Raw genomic sequence first — 26,322 nt, 5'->3', positions numbered from 1 at the left:
GAACGTCTTTTTCACTCAGCTTTAGTTTAGAGCTGAACTTATCAATCAAGTTTTTATCAGTTTACCTGCAACTATAACATAAAGTCAATAAACTGAACCCCTTCAGTTTTGGACTGTCGGTTGAAAAGTCATATTAAGCTCTAGGAAATTATGATTCACTGTTTTCTAATGTTTTATTGTCTAAAGAATTAAGTGAATAAACAGCAGATTAACTGATTATGGAAACAATTGTTAGTTACTTCAGTTTAGCTTTAATTAACAAAAAAAACCCAAATTTTCTATCAACACACAAAAACAAAGACTCTCATGAACAGTCTAGCCAGTCTTTTATTGTCAACATAAGTACAGAACAAAGGCAAATTAACACAAATAATAATCATAATAACAATAATTAACATTTTTAATGATAGACTTTTTAATCTGTAGTGCACTTTAAACCTCCACACGCCTCCATGTTAAAGGCAGTCCAAGGACAAACAATCTGCTGATCTGAGGAGGTTTTTCGGTGGAGTCGTTTGGTCACTCAGGAGTCATGAAGTGAAGAGTTCAGAGTTTCCTTTTAAAAGCAGCCTGCTTAAAATGAAAAGACATGGGTGCAAGTTTATCTCTTCAATGCTCATCTGTGAGAGCTAAAGGGCATGAATATCACATATATTGAGGGTGAGGGATGAGGGTGTTCATCTCATCAGGAGTTGTAGACATAAAAGCAAAGCCTGTTGAGAATGGCATGTACCCTGGAGCCTAATCTGTTAAAAGGTTTATACGTATAAAATTTCATTTGGGACAAAAATCCAGGAAAAAAAAAAAGAAAAAAAAGAAATCTAATTGTTGAAATGTTTGGTTCAACCAGTGGAGTGCAAATTTGTTTTCCCACATCTTTCTTCCTATCATTAACCATGGTATGAACATGCATTCAAAAACTCATCGGATAAAAAGAAGCAACCTAACATTTTCAACACCTGAGGCTGCTGGATATTTTAACTCACTATAGAAACACCACTTGTGCACATTTAATATGAAGCCCTAAAAGCAAAGTCAGTCACAAGATTTTTTTTTTTTTTTTTTTAACTCTGCGGGAAAAACAACAAAACAAAAAAAAAATAAAAATAAAATGTAATTAGATCAGTGGTTCCCGACCTGGGGATTAGGACCCACGAAAAAGTCCTAGGAAACATCTGAGGGGTCCCCTGATGATTGAAATGGCAAGAAAGCTAGAAAAAAAACATCACCGTTATTTCAAATTATGCAAGTTTTTCTTGTTAGATACTGGGCACTTCTTTGAACTTCTCCCTCAAATAAAACAAAACAATCAGAGATGGAAAATGACTGTTTCATTGAACTGGACCCAGCTACACATTAAGCATACAGACATGAGAGTGGTATCAATCTTCTCATTTCACTTTTGCCAGAAGAGTAAAGGAGTATATTTCCAAAATGTCAAAATATTCCTTTAAGGGGTCACAAACCAAAAATGTTAGGAACCTATGCTAGACTACTAAATCTGTTGGAGAAAACCCACTTTAATATGAAAGATTTCAGTCCAAGAGGTGATTAATGCTTCTGCTTCACTTTAAGAGTATGATAAACTGATGACCTCTTTAAGTTTGGACTAAAACCCTTGACAATATAGTGCAACCCAGGTGACAGGAGCTTCATTAAAGAAACAAGGACAATTCATGGTAAAGGTTCGTGTTCTCACAGCAAGCATCTGAAAAATCCCCCGAAAGAGTGACCGTCCCGACTCACCCCTCCAACACAAACAGACAAGATCAGTGCAATTAACTGGACTCTCTCTATTATTTCAAAACCTACGATTTTAGAAAACAGGCAAGTGCTGATTAGGCTGGTGCAAACCGTTTGTGCATGGCTGCATGTACAGCAGGTAGACGTGTGTACACACACACACACACACACACACACACACACACACACACACACACACACACACACACACACACACACACATTCACACAGCACTTTCTAGCAACCACACTCACACACAAAGCAGCACAAAAATGGAGCATTTTAGTTTCATTAAAAAATATTCGCAACACCGACTCTGAAACCTCTTCCTGAAGCGCAGTTCTATAAATTCCAATGTAACTCCACCAGCACTGCCAGTCTAAGTTCATTGGTCCCAGAGGCACATAAGCGTGGCTAAAACAGTTTAAAACATGACAATAAGGATCAGGGATCAGAAAGGAATAATTCAATGTCTTCAGTGTTTTCAAATTAAAACAAACAAACAAAAAAAAAAAAAACTCAATATAAAGGGCAGGATAGCTTCAATACAGTATCTGCACTGAAAATCAATCAAATCATAAAACAGATCTAAACTTTTACTTGCTATATGATTTTTCTTATTTTAAAAATAGACCATGTCAATTTAGGTTACAAAAACAAAGTTCAGCTAAGCCAGTAGCCAGTAAAATCACCAGAGTCAAAGCAGTTGCCGGAAGCTGCAGTTGTAGGAAGGAGGAATATCAACCCTGGGTACAATAATCTGAGCAAACACTTGTTTTTCTGATCCACCTAAATGTCAAATATATTGATTTTACCACAGAAGAACAAAGTGCCATGAAGTTTAGTGAATCTCAGGCCCTTTTCAAACATGTAACTGCAACAGGGCTGGGGTCAGACATCCCTGTAAGGCAGCAGGTTTTGTCATCCACACTTAACTTTCTCATACAAAACAATTCAAAGTAGATTTTTTTCCATACAACCTTTCTGAACTGTGCAAACAGGTGCAGCACACAATGGGGAGAAAAACTGTGTTCTCACTTCTCTCACAGGCCAAAATGATGGATTTTAAAAACACATTTTTGTAGCAACAAGGATTACTGTCTGTCTCTTCTGTTTCTACCAATAGGTGTCGCCAAAATTAATATTTTTAAGTCCTACATACAGGACTTTTAATCTTTATTTATGTACAAGGAAATTAAATGAAATTATTACTTTAGGACCAACATTCTGTGGATGATCCAATGCCGACTAGTAGAAGAAAAGTTCGAATATTTTTAAAGCTATGTTTCTTTGAGGAAAACTCAAAGAAACTCAAAAAAAATTGCAGAGCCGTGGAGGGAATTGAGACTTCTTTTTTTTTTCTTTAAAGTCGCTTGATTTTCATGTTAAAATGACTCTTGTTCAAACAGGATTCATTCACAGCATGTGTGAAAAGAGCTTGCAGAAAAAAAATAATCTGAAAATCAACAGTTGCCGTGTTCCTCTTTAACTCATATGACACTGGCACAACTGATGGTAATAACTGCACATCTGGAGTCTATTGAGATCACAACAGCTGTTTGCAGCGACTATTGTCACCCAGGCCTGAGAGGAGTGGAACGGAAAGAGAGGTGGTCAGTCTCTACAATCATGGTCGCGTTGTGCTCTTCTTTCTTCATCTCTTGTCTCCGAGTTTCCTCTGTTACCAGCACTAGGTCCCACCTCCCTCGTCTTCTTGTTCCTCCATGTTTTTACGTGCCATCCTCTCTCTCCGCTCTGCCAGCCGCTGACACCGAGGGCAGTCTTTACCTGTCCGGAAGCAGCTGCGATGGTAACATGCATGACATTCTGCAAAGGGAGAAACAAGACAAAAATAAGGGTCAGTGACATAACACTTCAAAGGATTTACAGTGTCATGATAAGACGGAGAGCTGCTCCATTCTCCTAAACCAAACAATGCAGCAGTGTTCACATAGAGAACGTAAACCAGTTAAACTAGTTTGTCGACAATGAGATGTTGTCCCAACACAACAGCCAATCACGATCAGATCTGAGGGAGGAAGGGTGAGCAGGGGAGTATAAAAGGCACAGGAGTTATAGACAGCGGGGCAGAAGGCAGGAGGAGGCAGGTATGTGGGAAAGCTGATATTCTGGGAAACACACACACACACACACACACACACACACCCTAAACCTGTTCAGACACAATCTGTGCTTCCAGGAGTGCTTCACAACCCTTCAATCTCTCAACTCATCTGCTTCCACAGATAGTTGTAATCCCTGTCTGAAGTGATTTTGTTTCTTTTTCCACCAATTTTTTTTTTTTTAAAAATGACATAAAAATAAAAGTTTAAAAGAAATCGATGAAATGACAAGCCACGCAAATTCAAAAATATTGTTTATTTCATGTTCACATTAAGATGGAACTTAAATAATAGCAGGCAGATGTAAAAAAAAACAACTAAAAAGCATAAATTACACATCAATTCATTCTGACACACGTAGTCACCTCGTATAAGACATTCTTCCTTCAACAAAAATCTAAATAAAGACAAAATGGCTTAAAATCAATCACAGATAAGGCAGCGTAACAACAGGCATAATGCTTCCTCTGAGGTGGAAGCGTGCACATCTAAATAAAACACTACTTCTGCGGATTTCAAAGAGAAAACAGAGAAATCAGCTCATGTAAATATGCAAATTCCCCCACTGCAGGACTAATAAAGGACTCTCTTATCTATCTTAAGTAGTGTTTGGCTAGATTAAAAAAACCTCCACAGGCTCTCAGAGGCAACATGTGCAACACACTACCCCCACTACAAATATCCAAACTGAAATTCATGACCAAATTAAGCTGAAATGTAAACATTTACGAGTGAAACACCACTTTGGTATCATCTGTCATCCCAAGCACAAGAAATTATCCCAATTTAGCTGCAATCCACCTCTTGGTGACAAGCTGAGGCCAAGATAAAAACAGTGCAGAGCTCAGAGCCAAAGACAAGAAACTAAACCACCGGTGAGACACCAACACCTCCAGAGTCTAAGCCAAGAGACACCCATCACCAAATAGCTGCCAAAATATCTTCCCTCCATCACCTGTGCAAAGCCAAGAAACAGACACAACCATAGTACCAGGAACTCAGTGACAAATGGGAGCAGTAGTAGAAAAGTGTGAGACTCAAACCACCAGACAGTTGAAAGGGTGAGAAAGGTGAAAGAGCGAGTGAAAAAGAAGTAGAAGAAGTAGAACTGCACATTTAATCTGAATGATCAGATTTTAGTGAAAGCCAAAAAATATGCTTGGCATGATGGGAAAATGTGCTTGTTTGCTTGCTTGCCGATAATTAGGTGAGAAATCGATACCACTGTCATTATATGTCTGCTAAATGACTCTACAGCCAGAAGGAAGCCACTGCACCCGGCCAAAGAATAGTCTGACCCCTGACCCGCGACACAAAACTGCGACTCGTCACTTTGCTCAGATTAAGCAAACAAGATATAATGTGTTAATTAGTTTGCTTTAAAGTTGCTGATAGGCAGATATTGCTACCATCAGACAGAGACGATAGCTGTTTCCCCTTGTTTCCAGTCATTATGCTAAGCTAAAGCTAACCAGCTGCTATGAGACATGAGTGTGGTATCAATCTTCTCATCTAACTCAGCAACAAAGTCAATAAGGATATTTCCTGATATGTTCCTTTAATGTTACTTAATTACTATAATCCTTGATTATTTGATATTGTTAACACTGATGTCAGGATTATTGTAAAGGCAAAATAGTCTTGTCAATGTAGTTGTGATTGTGCAGCTGTGGCAAGACAGTATTTGAAACATACAGATTATAAAATCTAGGGAACTGTGACCAAAAGAAAATAACCTCTGTAAAACAACTATAGACTTTTGCTTGATATGTCCTCAGCTAACTCTTACCAATAATCAGTCATCAGTGTCTGGACACATGTAATTTACCGTCCATCAAATATAACCTTTTCAGCTATGTAGTGAACTGTAACTTGGCTGATTACATTCCAGGAGCCGGCATTTCTTCCCCTTCGTAGCTTGAACATGTCTAAGCTTTTTACTGCTCTTACTCTTGTCCTCCACCTCTCTCGGTATTATCATCTGTGTCATTCATATCTGCACTCTCCCCATCATCCGTGTTGCTCTCCTTTTCTGTTCGTTCCCTCGTCTTCCTGCCTCTGGTTACTCTCCTGGCTTTGCGAGTTTTACGACCTCTCCAGTTACTCAGTGTTATGGTGGTTGACTCTTTTTGGCCTTTCTCCGCAGTTTCTACCTCTCTTTTTCCATCACTTTCCCTGCTTTTATCCTCCTCCGCTCTGCTTTTCCCTCTTGAGAAAACACCGGACAGCTGATGAGGTTTCAGCAATTCCATAGCTGTAACTTTCTCCCCTTTTTCTGCACCAGATTTGAATTTTACCGTTTCAGCTACCTCCATCTTGCCTTTGTCTTGCTTATCGTTACCCTCCTCAACCACCCACTTGGCTTTCCCCTTCTCTTTAGTTCCTGTTGGTTTCTCCAAAAACTGATTTTCAGATTCTTCCCCTTTCACTTCTGTTTTCCCTTCACATTCCTGCTCTCTTTTTGAGAAACCCTTGGGTAGATTCAGTAACCCTGATACCTTCCAACGTCCTTTCCTCTCTTGTCCGACTCCATCTAAACTCTCCATACTGCTGCATGTTTCACTGTCACTGTCACATCCGTCTCCTTTTGAGATGCTCTTCTTTAGTCTGTCTATTTGAAGAACTTTCAACAGGTTAACTTTTTCCTTTTTCTTTGCTCTCTCTTTGCTACATACCTTCCCGTGATCATTTCCTTTCTGCTCTCTCTCTTCCTCCCTCTCCGACTCTGTCCCTTCCTCCTGTCCCTCATGCTCTCCTTCATCACCTTTACTCCTAGAGAAAATGTTAACTAGCTTTCCAGGAGCGAAAGCCTGGAATATTCCTCGTCTCTCTTTTGCTGTATGACTTGGCTCTTCTCCCATCTCTCCCCTCTCCCCTTGCTCTCCACCATGATCCACTGCTAGCTCTAAAACCTCCTCCCCTCCCTCCCCCTCTCTCCTGTCTTGGGAGAGGGCCCTCGCCAGCCTACGAGGTTTGGAGATCTTCCAGTCTCTCCAAGAAAGTGGAATGAAGGGGCGGGGGGAGGGGGCTCTCGAGCCGCCCAGGCCTGCTACCAGCAGAGAGGGCTCACCTTCACAGCGCTGGCACTTGTTCAACTGGAAGGGGAAGATGATGTCTTTGTCGTTGCCGCAGAACTCGCACACAAAACCTTTCGCCTGGCACAGCTGGGGAAGATCGAAGCAAAGGTGACAGAGAAAGCAAAATACTGGATTAAGGTGAAATGGTTTTTAGAAATATCTGGTTATTTACTGACTTAAGTTCCTGATGTGACTGATCTCTTCCCTAAAAGTGTTTAATCACTGTATCTTACCACACAGCCAGCTACGTGCATGGTACCAAGTTTAAGCAGCTCTTTCATTCGGGGAGCCAGTTCCCCGTTGCGCACAGCGGTGAGGTCATTGAGGGAGAAGAGGTGAAGGTCCTCAGTCAGGTGACCTGGCAGGCTGTCAAACTGGTCCAGCACCCTGAGGGACACACATACACATGCACACACACAGACATTGGTGATGCCCGTCTTACAGGGAGCATAATTTTGTGTGAAACTTGTGAAACAAACAGAATTCCTACTCTTTAGCCAAACGACAGGTCTTGAAGAGATTTTTCATGTGAAACAGTTGCACTCTCAAAACCTGAACAAAAACGGAGAAAAAAAATTACCTGGTTACTTAGACAGACAATAACAAAAAAAGGACACCTTCAATTCCTAATTATAGCATCTGTGCAGTTTAAGGCATTTCATATTCAGAGTCCCTGCCAGCTGACTGAGCAAGCATTAAATTTCTCCTCTTTCCATTTATAAGCAGGTACGAGCTGTTTCGACTACTGCTGGCCAACTGTGAGGCTTTTTTTAGCATCATCTTAATGGCAGTTGTTAATGGCATGAATGGCTCGATTCATTCTGATTTCACACCCAGATAATTTGTGTATTTTAAGCAGCAAAATCTGTCACAAGTTTGCTATTTTTCAATTAGGAGACATTTCCACCATCTGTTCAATGCCTCATTCTCCATCCCACTGCTGCCTGTGTACTCACCCTGACAGCCTCCAGAGCTTTGTTCTTCTTGTACAGGCCACTGTTGATGTCATTGGGGTTGAACAGCGGGTCTCCAGCGATCTTGCTCAGCAAGTCCCGGGCAAAGTTGCTGACGTAGTACTTGCTGAAGTCCCACTTCCTCAGCACTCGGCCCGGAACCACCGCCTGGGAGTTCTCATGACAGCACTGGCAGAAGTAACGGCCGAGGTATTCACAGTAACGCAGACGCTTAATATAGTCTGAGGTGGGGGAAGGCAGCAGAAACAAAAGCACGGTAGAGGTAAAAATTTGAGTGAGTAAAAATATCTCCTCAGTGTATTTCTATACATAAAGGAAAATACCACATTTGAGGCCCTAGTACCACATTTTTCCCTAGTAAAAAATTCAAGAACAACAAAAACATTTATTTTCTGATTCTACAGAGGTCTGTCTGGGATTGCTGGACACACCTGGGTCAATGCGGGTACCACAGCCAGCACAGCGGTAGTTCTGTTTCGCCACAACTATCTTCCTCCTGACAGAGACAGAAAACATGTAAGTAACAAAACATTTTGTAGGTCAAAGAGCGAGGACAGCGGACTGCCCTTTATTTATGGGAATATGAATTAATGTACATAGACAAATTTAGAAATGGCCAACAGAATTAAAGGCCAATTAGATTTTATGACAAAACCAACACAAAGACAGCTGGAAGCAGCTTTCTTGGACAACCAAACCTATTTCAGAGCTCACAACATGTCACATTACAGTCATGCTGTCTCCACTTCCAAAAAAGGGAAGGTAACACCTGATCTGAACTCACTTAGGGGCAGGGTGAATGTTGAAGATGATTTGCGGTCGAGGCGGTGCCCACTCGAGGTTGCCTCGGACACGAATCCTCAACTTGTAGATGTCCGCATGTTCGCCGTCATCAGGTGAGATTGGCAGAGAGTCAGGAATGGGCAGGAGCTGGGACACAGCAAAGGAGGGAGTTCAGTTTTGTCCTCTTACAGACTTCTCTAGATGACATCAGTTATTGCTTGTTAAGTGTCATGTGTGGAGAACTGAATTCTGATATTATTCTAAGCACTATAGAGTATGTGAGCAAAATTTTGTACCTTCTGTGGAGCGTCATGTTCTGGGACCAGCCAGTCGAGCTCTGAGGCTGCAGGAAGCTGCATGCCCTCAAACTGCCTGAGCAAACCCATGGCTACTGACTCAGCAGAGTTAGACTGGAGGAAGGATGGAGAGCTGAAAAACACACAGAGGAGAGAACAGATTTCCAAAAATGCCTATGTTTGTTCTGTTTGCATCTAATCAATGAAGTGTCTGTGTTACTTACATGGACTCTGAGCTGAGAAAAGACCTGGTGCTGGAGCTCACACTGCGCTTTATGTCTGCATCTGGAAGATACAACAACAGTAAAATAACAGAGACTTAAACATTAAGGAGCAGAGACAGACACATGAGAAAATCCTTTTATCCACCAGTCACAGAGACTAGATGATCATCATTAGTTGTGCAATAAAATCCAAATTTTGTGATTTTTAGAGTGAAGAAGAGTTGTCACGTGATGGATGATTTTGTTTAGATAAAAACGTACCAGCAGGTGGCTGGTGGATGGTGTTTAATTCTCACAACAGGTAAAAAGGCACCATTTGCTACAGCTAAGCAGCGTTCAATGTTGTGAGAAGAAAGGACTTAAGAGAGATGTGATCTGGGATACAAATGTAAGACAAATCCAGGAAGTCAATTTCCCTTTCCCTGCTGGAGTGAAATCCACTGAAAAATCTAAATCACATCTGATTAAGTTCAGGCAAATTTGAAATCTATTTTAGCAGGTAGCATACGGGAAAGCCAAAGAGATTTAATGGTAGAGTAGAGATAACACTGCACAAACATGTGAAGTAAGCAAAGACATGAAGCAGTAGAGCTTTGGCAGAACAGGAGGCCGCCTGTGTGGATTGTTGTATAACTACAGTAGCTTCTGTCTATCAAAGGATCAACATCGTTTGCTGACATAAAACAATGGTTAGATTTAGCAAGTTATCAGCAGGAATCAACAAATGGCTTTTGTTGTTCATGTGCAGACATTTTCTATTGGACTGATTAAACAAAAAAAAATCAGGTTACAGTTTCATAGGCACTAATCCAACTGGCCTAAATAATGAGTGAAAAATCAGCTGACCACATAATAATTCTCTGGCCTCATTTGTACTGAAAGTTTTGGAAGATTGTCAACTACAAAGTCACACTACTGTACAGGCACAGTGGCACAAAAAGCAATGTTTGCGTGGTGATTGACTTTCAGTAATTCAGCGTCCGTATAAGTGAGGTGCAATTGCAGCATAATTACAAAGTGGGTGAAATTAGGACAAAATACTTTATCACTGGCATTAGGCAAGATTTATTCATTAATCTATTTACTGAGATTTGCTAAACAGAACATTTTGACATCCAACCAACTGCTGGTCCGTCTGATTAGGTTTAGGACTCGGGGGATAATGACTAAATCAAGTAACAATATACTGTTTTTTTTACCAAATATCTTCATACCAATAATGTGATATTATTTTAGGGATGACAAATGCTGCTCTCAGAAAATTTATTAATTTAGAGGTAGAATGCGTTCTCATGGGAAATTGTGGTTTTGTATTATATACAATTATGTTTATTTGCATAAACTACAAATAATGTAGCCTATTTTTCAATATGGTTCTATTAATTTGTAATTTCATTTAACAAGTGCAAAATGCCATCAAACAAATGATTTCAGTTTTAGTGAAATTGTTCTTGATTATGATTAGGGTTACTGGATTTAGGTTCAATTTAGTTATTTTGGTTAAGGGATTCAATAAGTATAAATCATTTGAGGATACCACACTGGACTGGGACATTCAACATTAATTCCAGTACACTTAAACAGCCTAATATGAATAAAAAATTTATCACTTCACACAGACCAAGAAAACAATATACTTTGACTAATATCACAATATTACCATAGCAAAAATCCCAAACAATATCTGGTCTTCTCCTGTATCATAACGTGATCTTATATTGTGATATGTATTTTCCAATTCTAATTAGGTACAGTCATGTTCATAATTGGTTTCAGACAACACAGCCTGTGTTCCTTCACAATCCATGACAAAAAAGAATGCCAGTTTTTCAAAGAGAGACAGCTGGTACTGGGTTGACTTCAAACTTTAAAAAGGAACAACAAGGTGGAAAGATGTATGTGACAGCACTCACACCTCAATCTCACTGGGACCACTTTGAAGATAATTATAATGGGGTGGTTGAATGGATGGATAAATGAGTGAAAAAAGCCTGTAGTTACAGTCACCACAAAATGCCACTTGTTATTTCATTAATCTCCTCCCATGAACCTCTCTAAACTCTGACATGCACAGGCACATTTGTCCTCCTGCACCACCAAAACCCTGGAGCAACAAGCACCAACATAAACAGCCAAGTGCACAATTCAGCAGATGTGAGGAGGAAGCTGGCTCCCCTCCAAACTGAAAACTTACAGTATTCCCATCGAGGTTTTTTGGAGGATATTGGAGAACTGTACTAGGAGAATAAACTTTTGAATCTGAATAACACAGGCACTTAAGTACAACAGCTGCTGTGACTCTTTCACTTGCAGAACATTATTAATTCTAAGGAAAGTAACTAATTATTAACAGTTGATTACCTGCACAATCAAGCCAGTAATAGTTTGGAGTTTACATATCTGGAGTCAGGATGGTTTTTAATTCCAACTGTGAGAAGTTTGGTTATCAGGAGAAAAGGAACTGGACGTTGTTATTGATCATTTTGATTATCTAGTGAAGTATCCTGATGCTTGGATATCAGCTCAGTTTGCAACTTGCCAATATTTTTTCCCATCATGCTGATTATTTCTGTCCAAAATTGTGTATTCTCTTCTTTTTTTTTTTACTTAACAGCTGTGAGTTTTCAACACAATACGACTGAACTAACTTGCATTAAAACTAAACATGTAAATCAAAACTCAATGAGATATTGTGAAAAATACGTAATGCAAGTTAAAAAAAAAATCTTTTGTCATGCCTTTTCTGAACTTCCTGGCTATCATTAGAGTACTTGAATTTCTTTGTGTAGATTGCAATGCATGACCACATGCAAGTACAGATAGTATGGAAAAATCTTAAGTGAAAGCTGGCAGGACAGGGATTTAAAAAAATATATATGAAAATATAAAAGTATATATATATATATATATACATACATACACACTCATCTCATTACAAGGTGAAATATCTGGAAAATATATGCATAGAAAATCTTGGGGTTGACTGTTTGGACAGAATTGATCAGTAGGACTAAACAAAGATGGAAAATAGGCCATAAACTGGCAACGGCAAGAGTTATGCTTCATACCACACCCAGTTTAGCAGGAGGAATTAAATAAAGAAATTCTCAGTTTGGAAAGAAGCCATCAGCTTCCTCTAAGAGGAGCACCGCCTCAGTAAACAGTCTGTATGTATCTGTGGAGCCTCGCCCACCCGTCCAGCCTGCAGATACCTGAGAAGAGGGAGGCGAGTGACAGGGAGAGGCCGTTCTGTGACACCGCCAGCAGGGACTGACCCTCACAGCCATCTGAGAGACAGAAACTAACACTCAGCACAACTATCACCACACACAAACATTTTTAACACCCCACAGAGGTGTGTGTCAGTGTCACAGGCAAAATACACTGTACAGTATACTGCACCGATACCGTACATGTGGAAATCATGCAGTTATACAGCTCCAAGATACAACACACTTGTGTATATGCATACTGCAGTACCGAGACGTGCAGTTATACACAAACAGTCAAACACAAAGTACATGCACACATAAAATCCCACAACCCATGTTAATAGCATCAAAGTATTACATGTTCAGACACCTCTGTATGTTAGCGATTAGTCTCTTGTGGTTACTATTTGTCACACAAAACAGCAACAGGCATCTGCTTCCCTAACGCAGAAGGAAATGTTTCGAAATGATTGCCTGGAATACAGAAGTAGCTTTCCAACACCAGTCACACCCTTTAAATGTTGTGACCAAAATAATCCTAGATGTATAATTTCATGACTGTAATGTCTATATAAATAGCAACACTAATAAAATCATTTTACTGTCCCAAACACTACAGACTTTGTACTCAGATGTCCAAGTTTATGGGCCATGGTAAAACATGACATGCTTGGTGAGTAATATGAAGACAGTGTGGTGATGAGGGTATGAATTATGACTGGAACAGAAAGAAACTCATTCACACAGATAGATAATGAATTCTTAGCATTTTTCTTTTAAAATGGGAAACTTTTTCCCAAATAGATGTTAACACTACATTAAAGTTAAAATTTGTAGCTGTAGCCTTTTCATAATCAAATAAAAAGATGCTGGCTGAAATGACAAATCCACAAAATGAGTGAAGAAGTTCACATGGTCACACTGATTTAGCAGTTGTGACACTTAATAACTAATCCAAAAGAAAAATCTAATTTGTTGTCTGTTCTTTTCCCCCTCTGTGAAAGGCTTCCCTGGTGCTCCCTCATTCCCTCTCTCTACCTCTCAGTTCACACTCCTCCACCTCCTCAGCTGAGCCGGAGTCAGACAGGCCCTGGTAGGAATCCTGGGAGCTCCTCCTGGAGCCTCCGCTGTCAGTGGAGTGAAAAACTGCAGGAGTGGAAGGAGACGAGAGACAAAACAAAGAATGAGACAAATGAACGACAGAAATCAATAGAAACAGATGACAATTATACAATATATACCCTATGATGCCAGTGAGACTAATTTATTGAGCCAAGAGGAAAGATTTGAGAATGAGACATATGTTGAATACATCTAAGATTTTAGTCGAGGTTTTGTTCCTCTGTAGGTGAATGCACCCATTTGTTAGGATTTGTTGTTAAAATCTAGTCCAAGATCAATGTATTTTTGTTTTTAGCGTGTTACAACAGAGGTGTCATTTTCAAAAGATATCTAATAAAGCTTACTCACCATTAAATGACCAGAATAGCAAATAATCAAAATGAAATGTCTTTTGTCGACCAAGAATCACATGAAGGAAACATTGTGCACCTGTACAGATGATTATGTTTTTTATCTAACTGCACCCCACTTCTAATGCTGACTTACTGTGCTGGGAGGTCGTGCAGGGCGGCAGGCGGCTGCGACGGATCTGTTGCCTGCGCAGGCGGATCTTCTGCTTGAGCTGCTGAATCTCACAGTCACTGTCTCCCTCCTCCTCGCCCTCCTCCTCCTGACGCCGCAGGTTGTACTTCATCAGCTCGATCGCTGCAATAAGGGACTCTGAAATGCTGAAATGAGCGTTCTCCTACAGAACACAGAGCAAATTAGAAATAAGCCAGGAGAGAAGACTAACTTCATTGTACTTTTTCTAAACCTTTATTTCACAAAGGATTTACAGAATTTTTGTAGTTTTTCCAATCAAACCACTATTTGTAAAGCACTTTATATAAAAAGGGTATACAAATGGAGTTTGGCTAAATCAATGATTGGCCAACTGACTGATCAATTAGCACCGACACCAGTTCTAAATAGTCATGAGTTCAAATGCCCTGACCTTTTCGAGGTCAGCACAGCTGCCAAAGTCCTGCTCTGACAAGTAGCTGATGAGGCTCTGGCCTTCCGACGGCTTCCTGAACATCCCATCTGACACACTGCTGTACTGGGATCCATCTGAACACCCAAAACATACACAACCAAATACCATTACAGTTACGCACACAAGTGCAGTTCAATGTTGGATTTTTTACATTTTATCAATTTGGTATGAACAAAATTAAATAAAATACTCTACGCTTGCCAAAAAACACACAATATTGTGGTGAATAAAACATTTAATACTGACAAATATACCTAATGACTTTTCTTTGACCTTCCTGCTCAGGATCCAGAGTGTCATGTTAATGGACCAGCTAACATGCTTGTTACATTCATATACAGGAACTAAAGACTCTTCTTTTCCCCCCAAGAAACATTCATGTCAGCTTTCCTGTCCCACTTCCTCCTGTATTTAAGTTTGCAGGGGACTTTCTCTGGTTCACATCTCACTTACATTTTAAACAATCACCAAATAAAACCCATGGATTCTGTTACTACAAAAGACAGTTTATCTATGTTTATGACAATTTATGATTTTATGTTTATGCATTTTACATAATTAAAATATGTTATTCTTGATTCAAACCAGGTACAAGACCAACTGAGTTGAAACATGAATAAATGTAAAATGCAAACAAATGCAAACAGTAGTTAAAAAATGAAAAAAAAAAAACAAATGCATTATCAGGTACTGCAAACAGAATATCAGAAAACTCACGAGACTCCATGTAGAGGGAACTGGGGGCGCTGGAATCACTGCACTGAGTTGAGAAGGGGCTGTAGTCCTTCATGCAGCAGTCGTCGCCTGCCGACTCTAAGAGACAAACAGTCCATGTTAACGGAACTCTTATCCCCTACAAGCCAGAGTCAATACAATCGATAATGAATTCTTAAAAACTGATGGGAACATGCACCACCATTTATACACAGCGCAGGGACAGCGACTGGTTAAACACTGCTTTGATTGTATCATCGTTTTTGTGTCAAACAATCAATGAAATCTATGGAGATGGTTCATTTTAATCGCATGCAGAAACACATATAGGGCTGCTGAGTGTTGACCTTTGTCAGTATAATGTGAGTCAGTCTGTATAATTTAATTAGGACTGCACAAATTCCCCTGCTAACAAAAATTTCTGAGAGGTTCAGAAGACACATCTATGCAAAAGCTGGTACACAATAGTGACCCAATTATTATTTTTACAAAAGAAAAGATTTATGTATATTAAATTATATCATTCTTTATAATTACCTCCTGTACAGGCAGTAACTACAGGAAAACTCCTGCTGTAATTCATCTTTGACATGTAAACATTAATTGTTAACATTACATTACAGATATTGGCATACAGCATAACTGTACTGAAAGGAACACGCCATGAAATTTTCAACAAAACACTCTGATAATTCATGAAAAATGTGTGCATGAACAACACAACAATGAAAGTGATCATTCATGGCTTTGTCACATCAATTTCACTTGAATAAAACCAACGACTAAAACAAAACAGTAAAAAAAAAAAAAACCTCAAAAACCAAAAGCACAGATTATGAAGCTGAAGGCAAAACTGAAAATGAGAGGGATGGAGAGAGTTCATCACCATGCAGAGAAAAATAAAGCGGAGGGTGGGAGGGGTCAAGAGATGGAGTACAGTGAAACTGCACTGCCAACCTGCAACTGGATCTTCTATTATTATGGTGATTTTTCGGTGGCCCCCTCCTTCGCACAAAAAGTAGAAAAAGACACGAGAGAAATAGAGCAGAGAGAGAGAAAGTTATCTCAAGCCAAGAAGGGGAAACAGTGAGCAAAGAGAGTAGAGATGTTATTAAGCGTCAGACAGGAAGTGTGCACCTTCTGAGGGCGAATGTGGCCTCGTCATATCTTACACAGTTACAAGTGAACACACACTATTCAGCTATAACTCCATCTAAATCACACTCTCATTTTATCCAGACACTGTACAAAAGGGGAACTGTTTAATAGATGTTTCTATCACCTGCAGAAAGCTCAAGGCTCATTCTAAAACTATTTAACGCTTTAAGTCTTAAATTTATTGGAAAAAAATAAAAAGAATAATAAAAATCATCATCATCATGATCATCATAAATACAGTTGCTCGTCAACCACACTCCGATTTCAATTCAACCTTAACGAACATAACAACAGATTGAGTGTAGCCCACCTGCAAATGAGTTACCTCCAAGTTAACTCACCATTCCTGAGTTTCTGATTGATCCCAGTGTCGGAAAAGGAACGGGTGTGTCCTCGGGACCCACGGCCCGGCCCCCTCTGACCCTCTGAAAAAGATGAGCGTCTGGGTGGGGGCAAGGCCTGGGAACTCCGTTCAAGGGACTGGTCCGTGTTCTCGCCATGCTCACTACTGTGGGTGGAGCTTTGGGAGTCACGGCGACTGCGTTGCCCCAGGTTACCGATAGCCAAGTATTCTGGACCATCATCATAGTCGCCATCACCAGAGTCCGCGGTCTCTGGCTGAAGGGAGTTGGGTGTGGGAGACTCTGTTAGGGAGATAGAAGGGACCGAGACAGGGCCAGGAGGGGGGGTCACACCACACTCGCTCTCCCCTGTTCTGGACACACACACCCAGGGAGCGCCCAGGTTGCTAGCTGAAGAGGTAGTATCTGTAACACAAAATGTAGGAGAAAGCAAGCAGAAGAAAGCAAGTAAGAAGCATGCTTTTACAACAAAATTTTCCAAAAAAGAACAATTATGGTCACATGTAGAATGGACAAGGTTATCTTAAACATAACTGGAATTTAAGTTTGTATTTAATGCAAAGTAACAATAATGTTAAAATGTGCTAAGGAGAACCAGTCCAAGTTGGTTTTTATCCATTTTAGTGAGCCAGTTCAATAACTGGCCTTGTTCACAAACAATCAGGCCTCTGTATGGTTAAGTCAGTCACTCTATTCACATACAAACTGTAGGGCATTCATAGATGCCCTGACACAACCCCCGGTATCCGTCTATATACTGATTGCAGAATAGTGACCATTTTAGTTTGCTTCACTTATTGCGCAACCTCAAAATCTGTCATTTCACAAGCCTGGTCCTCTTTGGCGAGACTGTTAAGTGAAAATGATCTTGTGGGATTATCTCACTAAATTTCTTTTCCTTAAAATTGACCACAAACCCATATGTGGTCAAATATTGTAACAACAAATCATCTGGTGACACACATCTGCACTTCAGATATCAACATATCAAGTACTATTGCTTTGCGTGATGACCGTTACATCACCACACCACATTTACACTTACATTAAAAAGTCAAAAATTATATAAAAATCTGTCAGTCAAATTTATTGATTAGTGTGAACCATTTAACAGTAATTAACAGCAATTAAATAAAGAACAAGAAATGCCACCTACCTGCCAACATTTAATTGGCCCTATGAGCTGACAATACAAATGGTACTAATTTGTAAGCATTAAGCCTACACATCAAAAAAACACAACATGAACCCCCACCAACCATGAAAAACCCATTTAAAAACCTTCATTATCACCCTTCAGCTTTTCCTCACTTGTGCTGTTGCTGATTAGAGATTCGACTCCCGTAGTGTTCCCGGATTTGTGGCTGGGGGTGACTGCTTCTCGCAGAGAGCAGTTGGAGGTGGTGAGTCTGCGGTCTAGAGATTCTCCTCGGGGGGCCGAGTCACGGTTCTTCCAGGCCCCACCGGCCCCTGGCAACACACACAGGCTCTGGCTCTTCAACAGACCCAGACATGGTGGGCCCTTCAGAGGGGACAGCTGGAGGATGAAAAGGGCATAAAAAACTTAAAGCCATGTCCCAGGTCTTCTTCTTAAAACAACACTTATTTTGAACTCATCATCATTAGGACTGAATGAAACAAATAGATAAAAGTGAAGGTGATGAACAACAAAATTATGGGGTTCAAGATAAAACAAATAAAGCAGAGAGACATTATTGAAGCACCGTTCAAGCATTTAAGTAATTTCACAAGACCCACCCCAACAGTGTCTACTTGGGCTAGCAGTTTGGGGTTGTTCTGCTCCACAGCTTCCAGACACTGAAACATGGCGGTCACGTGGGGCTCACTCAGCAGAAAGGCATCGTCTAAAAGATAAGAGAGATACAAGGAGACAAAAACAGAGAAGGAGACGAAGAGAGGTAATGAGATAAGATAGGGAGAGCAATAAACAGTAGGCAATAAGTGAAAAAACAAAGAAAGTGAAAAAGAGAAGTTTGTACAGAAGGACAGGAACAAACGCAAAGGGAATTGAAGAACAGAAAGTGATTTTAGCCATTTTTTACTTATTTAAGCTTACAGTGCACAACAATTTCTTATATATTAAACTGAGACTGAACAACTCACCATTATAGTATTTACGTTTATGTCCTAGATGCCTGAGCAGAGGTCGGAGCTGAGCGGACAGCTTGTGAACCTGTAAGCTGTGAAGCAGCCAGCGCTCGGCCTTGTAGCTTTCACCAGCACTCTGCATCCCGCTGCTCAGTACCGGCTCCAGGTGACTGAACTGAGGACAGAGAAAGAGAGAGAGAGAGAGAGAGAGAGAGAGAGAGTCAGAGAGAAATGTGAAACAGATCTGCAAGGGAAATGGTAGAAAAAATGCTTTTCATTTCAATATAAAGACAAAATTTTAATACTGCTTTACTTCCTTTTGTTTTTGTTGTCCACACCTTTAATTAAACCGCACAGCAGCCAGTATCATGGGATCATCTCCACTGGGTTTTCTGTGGTTCACATTTCTGTAGGCGGCACTCTTGTAGCCCAGTAAAGTCTGGCAGTCTATATGATACTCTGTCTGTATGTACGTTTTTCAAATACCTTTTTTGATATCACATAGAATGCAGTATAATATCATTTTCATTGCCATGTCCATCAAAGAATGACAGCAGGGACAATAAGGTCTACAATTTTTTTAGTAATTCCCACCCAGTTAATTATAGTTAATTTAAATGTAGGTTTTTGCTTCAACTGACAGTCTCCTTAAATACCTTCTGAGGCCCTTTTTTGAGATAACTGAATTCAATGCTTATTAAGACTTTTTAAGAGATACCAGCAGATACCCTGGGCTAAAACAGGCTCCACATGGTATGATGCAGGAGATCAGCTTGACAGTCTGAACAGAGTGAGCAATGAGTGGAACAAGGAGTGAGAGAAACATATCAGCACAAATCCAGGAGAGTGCAGGCGAGATATCAACAACAAATCGTCACATGATGATTGCATCATGGCTGAGCGAGCTGCAAGCCCTGTTGGACAGTAACCCGCGTAAGGAAGATTAGATTCCAACTACTCCAGATCCGTTTGCTGTTGCACAGTATTGTCATCACTTGACAGAGGGGACTGGAGTTGAAGGATGATTATTCTCCACAACACAAACTTAACACAACAGGTAATCCAGGAAGTGTAGTGACTTTGCTGAGGTCATCTTTTCATGGTACTAAGACTGAACATTTCAGCTTTACATAAGTAGGAACTATTGTTTTTTGTCTTTCAGGCAGACTTGTTATCAAAACCAAAATCTACTTTCACTGTCAAACATGCAAAGTCAAGGACAATTCATTAGCTAAATGAGGATTAGTTTGTCACAGTGGTTGGTGGGGCAAACAAAAAAAACAACAAAAAAAAACTGCCTCAGGCAAAATATAAAGATTCACCCGTTTTTACCCTCCTACAAGAGCTAAACACTGTAGAAGTAAAAAGTAAAAATGCATGGGTACACATCACCTGTCGTTTCTGAAAATGAAATTACAGAACTGAAACATACCAGCCCTGCAGTAAATGTGGAACCTAAAAGGTTTCGAACACTGTTTTGAACTTCGAAACAAAGCAAGCAACAAGATGACTTATGATTAGGAGACAAATAACACTACTCTGTAAATAACTCATCATAGTCAGCATTACAAGTTTTGTCAGTGACTCATTTTCCTTCAACAGCAACATCAGTGATGCTACAATGCTGATGATACATTATACAATTATATGTTCACATCCTCAAGATTAATGTGTAATCAGTAAAGCATACCATTTCTTACACATAACCACGTTCTTTGAGGGACATGATGAAAACTGTACAGCAAAGTTCACAATCTGGAAGGACGCGGGTCAGACAACCTTACACTGTTAAATTAGATATAACAACTAACAGTCAAAATCTGTATTTTAAAAAATTTCAAGAGCAACTTTGCAATGTTTAGGGCGTGTGTTCATATAAACTTGCCTCTCGTTACAAATTCAAGATATTTGTGTGCCAACTGAAAGTGTTTAAATGCCATCCTGGCAGTGACCATACCTGTTCAACGTGTGAGGCGAGTTGAGGGCTGATATAGCGAACACACCACACAAACGGCCAGTAGTCTCTCTGCTTGTAGTACACCTGCAACACAAAACCAGCGGTTAGCATGACCCAGACACAGAGAAAAGGAGCGTCAATAAACACAATAAGCCGTCAGGGAGAGGGAATGTGTCCCACATTTCGTTATTTTATCTAAATTTGAGGAGGTGAACTGATGATGAAAGCTAACACCTGTCTCCTGTCAAAACGTTTAGAAAAAATGACCTTCTACATTGGTAAAGCATATGACAAAAAACCTTCTACCAGCATTCCTGGCAACGTGTGGTGTAAGTAAGAAACTTTCCTGTTACATAATCTTTAATGATGTGAAGGTCTTTAATGCCTTTTCTTCATTTTTCAAATTGGGGCATTATGTGGCAAAGGTAAAGCCTATATTTACTGGTAATATAACTTAAGTTTTAATTACTTCTGTATATACAGTAGGTTGTCACTGACATTTGTCCTGTGTTGCCCTACACTTCAAATCCAAGTACAATGTGATGTCACAGGTGTAACATGGGCAATCTGGAAACACTGAGCCAACTAATGCTGCAGTTTGTTGTCCGATAGTGTGGTTTTTTTGTTTGTGTGGCCAACCATGTAAATTCACTGGTTAAAGTTTAACAAATGCTAACTTTGACCTGCAAATCTGCCCAAGTTGTCCAGAGATCACAGTGAGAGTGATCAGTATTTTACTTTGTTTACAAATTGCACAAAAAACAAATAATTACAAAAGGGAGAGTAGTATCAGTCAGATTTCCTGACCTGCTCATTCTTCAGTCCATGGCTGAGGATGTTGTTCATGTCCTTGTGGAGCCGCTGCAGGCCACCATAACGTGACCACACATTGGGGTTGTTGGTGGACACGAGACCCTCAACTGTGGTCTTCAGGCTGGACAGCAATTTCCAGTGCTCCCTCCTGAAAGGAAAACATGGCAGCAGGAAGGAGTGAGGCAGGAAGTTTAGGAATGAGGAACGGGGTAAAGAAGTGCTGGTGTTAGCAGTGCTGGTGTTAGGCTTGAATCATTACTCACAAGAACAAAAACACTTCCCGAAATAAAAAACTGCATCTTCAGCAGTTAAGTTACAAAAACCTGACTTAACTCAGTGATTACCTAGAACTGCTGAACATGAATACATGTGTCAACAGTATTACCACATCATTTCCTACATAGACAGATACATAAATATTGGCATCAATTCCCATTACAAGAAATTTGAAGTCCTGCGCTCACGATGTGCAAGTCTATATCCTTATCTTGAGGATACAGCTATGGAGAGCTGTTGTTCATAGAGTGTCTAAAAGATATCAGGTCACACTCTATAACAATAGGTCAGCAGTAAAACTGAAAGCCAGAGGCTACCAAGAACCTAGAGTGCATAATTTAAACGGCCATCTCGTGCTTTTGTTTTTATTGTTTGGTGTGTCCTTAAATGCATCATAAAGATGTAACAGTCAGCCCTAAAATATGTCATTAGGTTGTAGTTGAAAACATTTGAAGGTCCAAAGACACGAGGAAAATGGTATGTTTCCTAAAATACTAAAAATGACATCTCAGACAAAGACAGTGGAATTATACATATAAGATATATGCCTAGTTAAAAAATAAAGGGTATGAAATCTATGAAGGGGGCTCTTATGAAAACAAGTCTTTTTTTATAGAAGAGCAGCAGCATCACGAGTTCAGCTGCCGAGCTAACTAATCAAATGCAATCATGTAACATGAAGAGAGGGTTGATTGAATCTTAGAGAACATTCTCCACATATTATAGAGCATGATACATTTACTCAACAACAGAGGTCTATGTGTTGTGCGATTTGTGTGTGTGTGTGTGTGTGTGTGTATGTGTATGTGTATGTGTGTGTGGGTCATTAAGGAGTAAAATTCCACAAGGCTCGAAGAGGTTGTTGAGGTTATAGATTAACCTCACAACTCTCCATCTTGTTTGGGTGTGTTTGTGTTTATGAGTAAGTGAGTGAGTGAGTGAGTGAGTGAGTGAGTGAGTGAGTGAGTGTCCGTGTGTGTGTCAAGGGTCAAGACAGATTTGTTTGTTTATACAATCTGACCTTTAATTCTTAGACAAAGAGGATCTCAAAGTTATCATGATTTACCCTGCTCATCCAGTAGTGGAATACAACTAAGTACATCTACCTAAGTATTGTTCATAAGAATAGATTTGAGGCACTTCACTACATGTCAAAGAGAATAATTGTTCCTTTTACTTTTATCATATTTAGCTGACAGGAGGATGTAATAGTTACTTTCAAACTAAGATTTGACATTTAAAAGTAATCATGATAACCTAAAAAAATACAACGCAAGGGAAAATCAGTGGTTCCCAACCTTTTTGGCTTGTGTACCTATCATGTCCCAACAAGGCGGGTATTTCTAAGCAATACTCAAACTACTGATATGTAAACAATGAGTACAATATGTTCACTATTCAGAGTGAAAGGACATTAAATTAGGCTCCTGTTACAGCACACGGGGTTAAAACTTAGTGAAACTGTGCAGAATTTACTCACGACACTACTCCCAAACACTTAAAAAGTAATCGTATTGTCAACAGCCTGAAATAAAACAAGCACTCCAGCTTGCGTATTCCATTATTTAAACCCCTGTTCTAGCCCACTAACCTCTATAACTAATGTGTGAAAATAATTCTTCACAACACACCATGCGACAGCGCACAGCTAGAAAATGTCAACTTGATTTGACAGCTAGCTAGTTAGCTGTTGGCACAACCTAGCTAAGGAGTAGCTAACAGATAACTATTAGGCTAGTGAATGTCTTAGCGATAAAATAAACAGAAATGCTGCTTTGAAAACGTTTACAAAAGAGTAGATGGTCTAACACTTCACCTATTGGATTTGACAGATAGAAGCCGCACAACTGATGTTGCTATCTCAAAGCTGTCAAACCTTAACATGTCAGGTTATCTTAGCCTAGCATTGCTGCTAGGTTATAAACCAGCATCAGTACTCTACCACTGCTATCCGACATTTTTAGTGTCTCAACTCAAGTGAGTTGCCGGTCCTTTTGGTCGTCTTGGATTAACTACCGAATGAGTTTTGGGTGTTACAGTTTCTAGTTTTGTTGTTTATGTCACCACGTTCACTCTTAGCCCAGCTAACCGGCTATAATCAGACCAGCCCAGGCTGTCACTCACCTGCGCTCCTCCGCCTCTCCCTCCACCGTGCTCTCCATGTCCTCCGGGAGGAACAGAGCTCCGTACAAAGCTGCCAGCTTCAGCGATATTTCCCCCTGCCTTACTTGGTACAACGGAGTTTTATCGCGGTAGCAGGGTTGCTCTTGAAAGAGTCACCCGGATCTCCAGTGTTCCGCCATGTCTGCTCCTGCCCGTCCCGAGCCGTGGATCAAAACAGTAGAGGCCGCATGACCGCTCTCATCAGTGAGTGGGCGGGGGTGTTGTCCTCTGCTCTGCCCACTTTTTAATCTTAATAACGCTTTCACTTTAAATAAACTCACAGTTCACCCCCCCACCCCCCCGTTATTTAGCCTGTGTATCATCTGTACTTTTACCAGGCATGAGGTATGTAAAGTGAATTATCAACAGAAGTAGCTGATGAAGAAAGACTTTTCTAGATTAACAGAACCGTTGAATGGATTTTGGTCGATGCTTCCACCTGCTGTTACAAATTGATATTGCAACTATGACTGCTGCCCCTGGTTTGAACTCTGTCTCACGACAATGTTTAAGGTGATGAATAATGTCCAAGAAGTACTCTGATACTTTACATACTTAAAAATACCTATACAACTGTTAAAAGTTTGTATGAACTATCTTACTCAAGTAAAAGTACAAATTTATTATCTAAGCTAAATTTATCCAAACTACCAAAGTAAAGTACTTGTTTTACCCATGTGACCAAATTTGTTGTTGCTGCTGAAGGTCGAGCTAGTTTTAACTACTCTATATACAGTGACCTCCAAAAGGTCACCAAGCGTCATGAGGAGGTGATTAATGGGAGAGGAGAGAAATTCTCATACACAATTTTGTTTTCAGTTTTTGGACTTTGGACGTAATTTTGCTGAATAATCTGATTAACCGATGAATTTGTTGGGCCTTGTAAAGTTTAAATTTTAAATTAAACTATCTAAGAAATTGACAAATGTCTCTTTGGTGGAACTGCTAACAACTCTTAAATATCCAAAACATGACAAGGAGACACGACTACATGTCATTTTTTTAGGTAGTGGTCACAAGCCAAAAATGTTGGGAACAACTGATTTAATCTTTAACATTGTGTTGTATTTTGCAAGATTATCATGTTTTTCATTTTAAATCTCTATCTGAAAAGTAACCAGTGCTTCCTGCTGTCAGATCAATGTAGTTGAGTACAAAGTACAATATTTTCCCTCTGAAATGTGATGAAGTTCAGTATAAAGTAGCATCAAATGGAAATACTCAAATAAAGTGCCTCAAAATTGTACTTAAGTGCAGTAGTTAAATGTACTTATACTCATAATGACACACTGTTTACATTAATTCCAATAACTTCACCTTCAGTTGTCTGAGGAGTCAAAGTGAGAGATAACACTGAGCTCTGCAGCTCGATGCAGTACTTCATGGCTTGGATTCACACATACTGTAGATGGTAAGTCTGGGCTGAATGAAAGGTCTTTCTTTGGTAATATGTCATGTTCGTAAAGGCCTTTCTCATGGCAGACATTTGCCATGGCATGGTATTGGTAGAGTACAGGCAGAGGTGTGGAATAGATAAAATCTTAAAACTGAATAAAATCTTCTATCATGGTTCATATAATATTATTTTTCAGTACACAGATTTAGTACTCATATTGCCTACAAGGCTCTTCGCTGTTGTCTGTTGTACATTTGGAGCTACTTTCATATCATACCCACATGATGGCACCACAGCCTTGAACTATGTGTTGATTTCATCTACACTAAGTCACATGAATCAGATTTATCCATTGATGGCAGTAGTGAGTCAAGACAGTGTAACAGCCCCAGTAATTGCTAGGCGTGGCCGCAGATGACTGAATGGTGAGTAATTGTGCTTGCCTAATGAACATAAAAAACGCACATGCACATGCACACGCACACACACACACAAGCACACACACACACACACACACACACACACACTGTGGGCAGTTCCTGCAAAGCACAAATCCCCACTGAGGTACCCACTTCCTTCCCCTGTGCTGTGTGACATTATATGACACTTGAGATACTCTGGTACAAGAACATTGCACAATTGTAACTTGCTAACGTTTTTCAGTGTAGGGGGAAATCTGATCTCATTCCCTTACTCTCTGGAAATATGTAAATACAGAGGATATAATATTATTCAGTTATTGGATTATGGTTATTGGTGTATTAACGTGTAAATAGCATTTTGATTTTTGGTGCTGTTTGCACATGCATTTTAACATAAAGCACATTAAGTTTTCTTGCAATTA

The 26,322-nt window shown here is 39.9% G+C and overlaps 1 protein-coding gene across 4 annotated transcripts; it reads right to left on the bottom strand.

The window, feature by feature from the left end:
- Positions 1 to 309: 309 nt before the first annotated feature.
- rubcn (rubicon autophagy regulator) lies at positions 310 to 24,322 on the bottom strand. Of its 4 annotated transcripts, XM_023399838.2 has the most exons (21): positions 24,044 to 24,315; positions 21,638 to 21,791; positions 20,831 to 20,914; positions 18,889 to 19,048; positions 18,523 to 18,629; positions 18,076 to 18,301; positions 16,744 to 17,169; positions 15,248 to 15,343; positions 14,489 to 14,604; positions 14,041 to 14,239; positions 13,471 to 13,578; positions 12,433 to 12,507; positions 9,221 to 9,281; positions 8,997 to 9,129; positions 8,702 to 8,847; positions 8,349 to 8,413; positions 7,900 to 8,138; positions 7,434 to 7,495; positions 7,177 to 7,330; positions 6,937 to 7,030; positions 310 to 3,570 (listed from the first exon to the last, which is right to left on the bottom strand). In XM_023399838.2, exons 1-21 carry the CDS (start codon positions 24,079 to 24,081, stop codon positions 3,434 to 3,436), a joined length of 2,880 nt encoding a protein of 959 aa, XP_023255606.1. In that variant the 5' UTR covers positions 24,082 to 24,315; the 3' UTR covers positions 310 to 3,433. The 4 variants fall into 4 exon arrangements, with proteins under 4 accessions (XP_023255606.1, XP_087028329.1, XP_087028327.1 ...); XM_087172203.1 differs by lacking the exon at positions 12,433 to 12,507; XM_087172201.1 differs by lacking the exon at positions 310 to 3,570 and having other exon boundaries at positions 4,104 to 7,030; positions 24,044 to 24,322.
- Positions 24,323 to 26,322: the final 2,000 nt, after the last annotated feature.

Source organism: Seriola lalandi, unplaced genomic scaffold (assembly GCF_002814215.2).
Source record: "Seriola lalandi dorsalis isolate HSWRI2012SDOR001 ecotype SW California unplaced genomic scaffold, Sedor1 jcf7180002052122, whole genome shotgun sequence".
NCBI classification, from domain to species: Eukaryota; Metazoa; Chordata; class Actinopteri; order Carangiformes; family Carangidae; genus Seriola; species Seriola lalandi.
The sequence above is the reverse complement of the archived record's forward strand: the minus strand, read 5'-3'. Positions and strand labels throughout refer to the sequence as shown.

Bases quoted from the DNA above. Each gene is read 5' to 3' on its own strand.
- rubcn (XM_087172201.1), bottom strand. From the start codon at position 24,081: ATGGAGAGCACGGTGGAGGGAGAGGCGGAGGAGCGCAG. The intron at 17,170-18,075 runs GTGAGGAAAAGC...TTTGTGTTACAG, and splicing joins TCTAATCAGCAACAGCACAA to ATACTACCTCTTCAGCTAGC. The intron at 9,130-9,220 runs GTAAGTAACACA...TGTGTTTTTCAG, and splicing joins TTTCTCAGCTCAGAGTCCAT to CTCTCCATCCTTCCTCCAGT.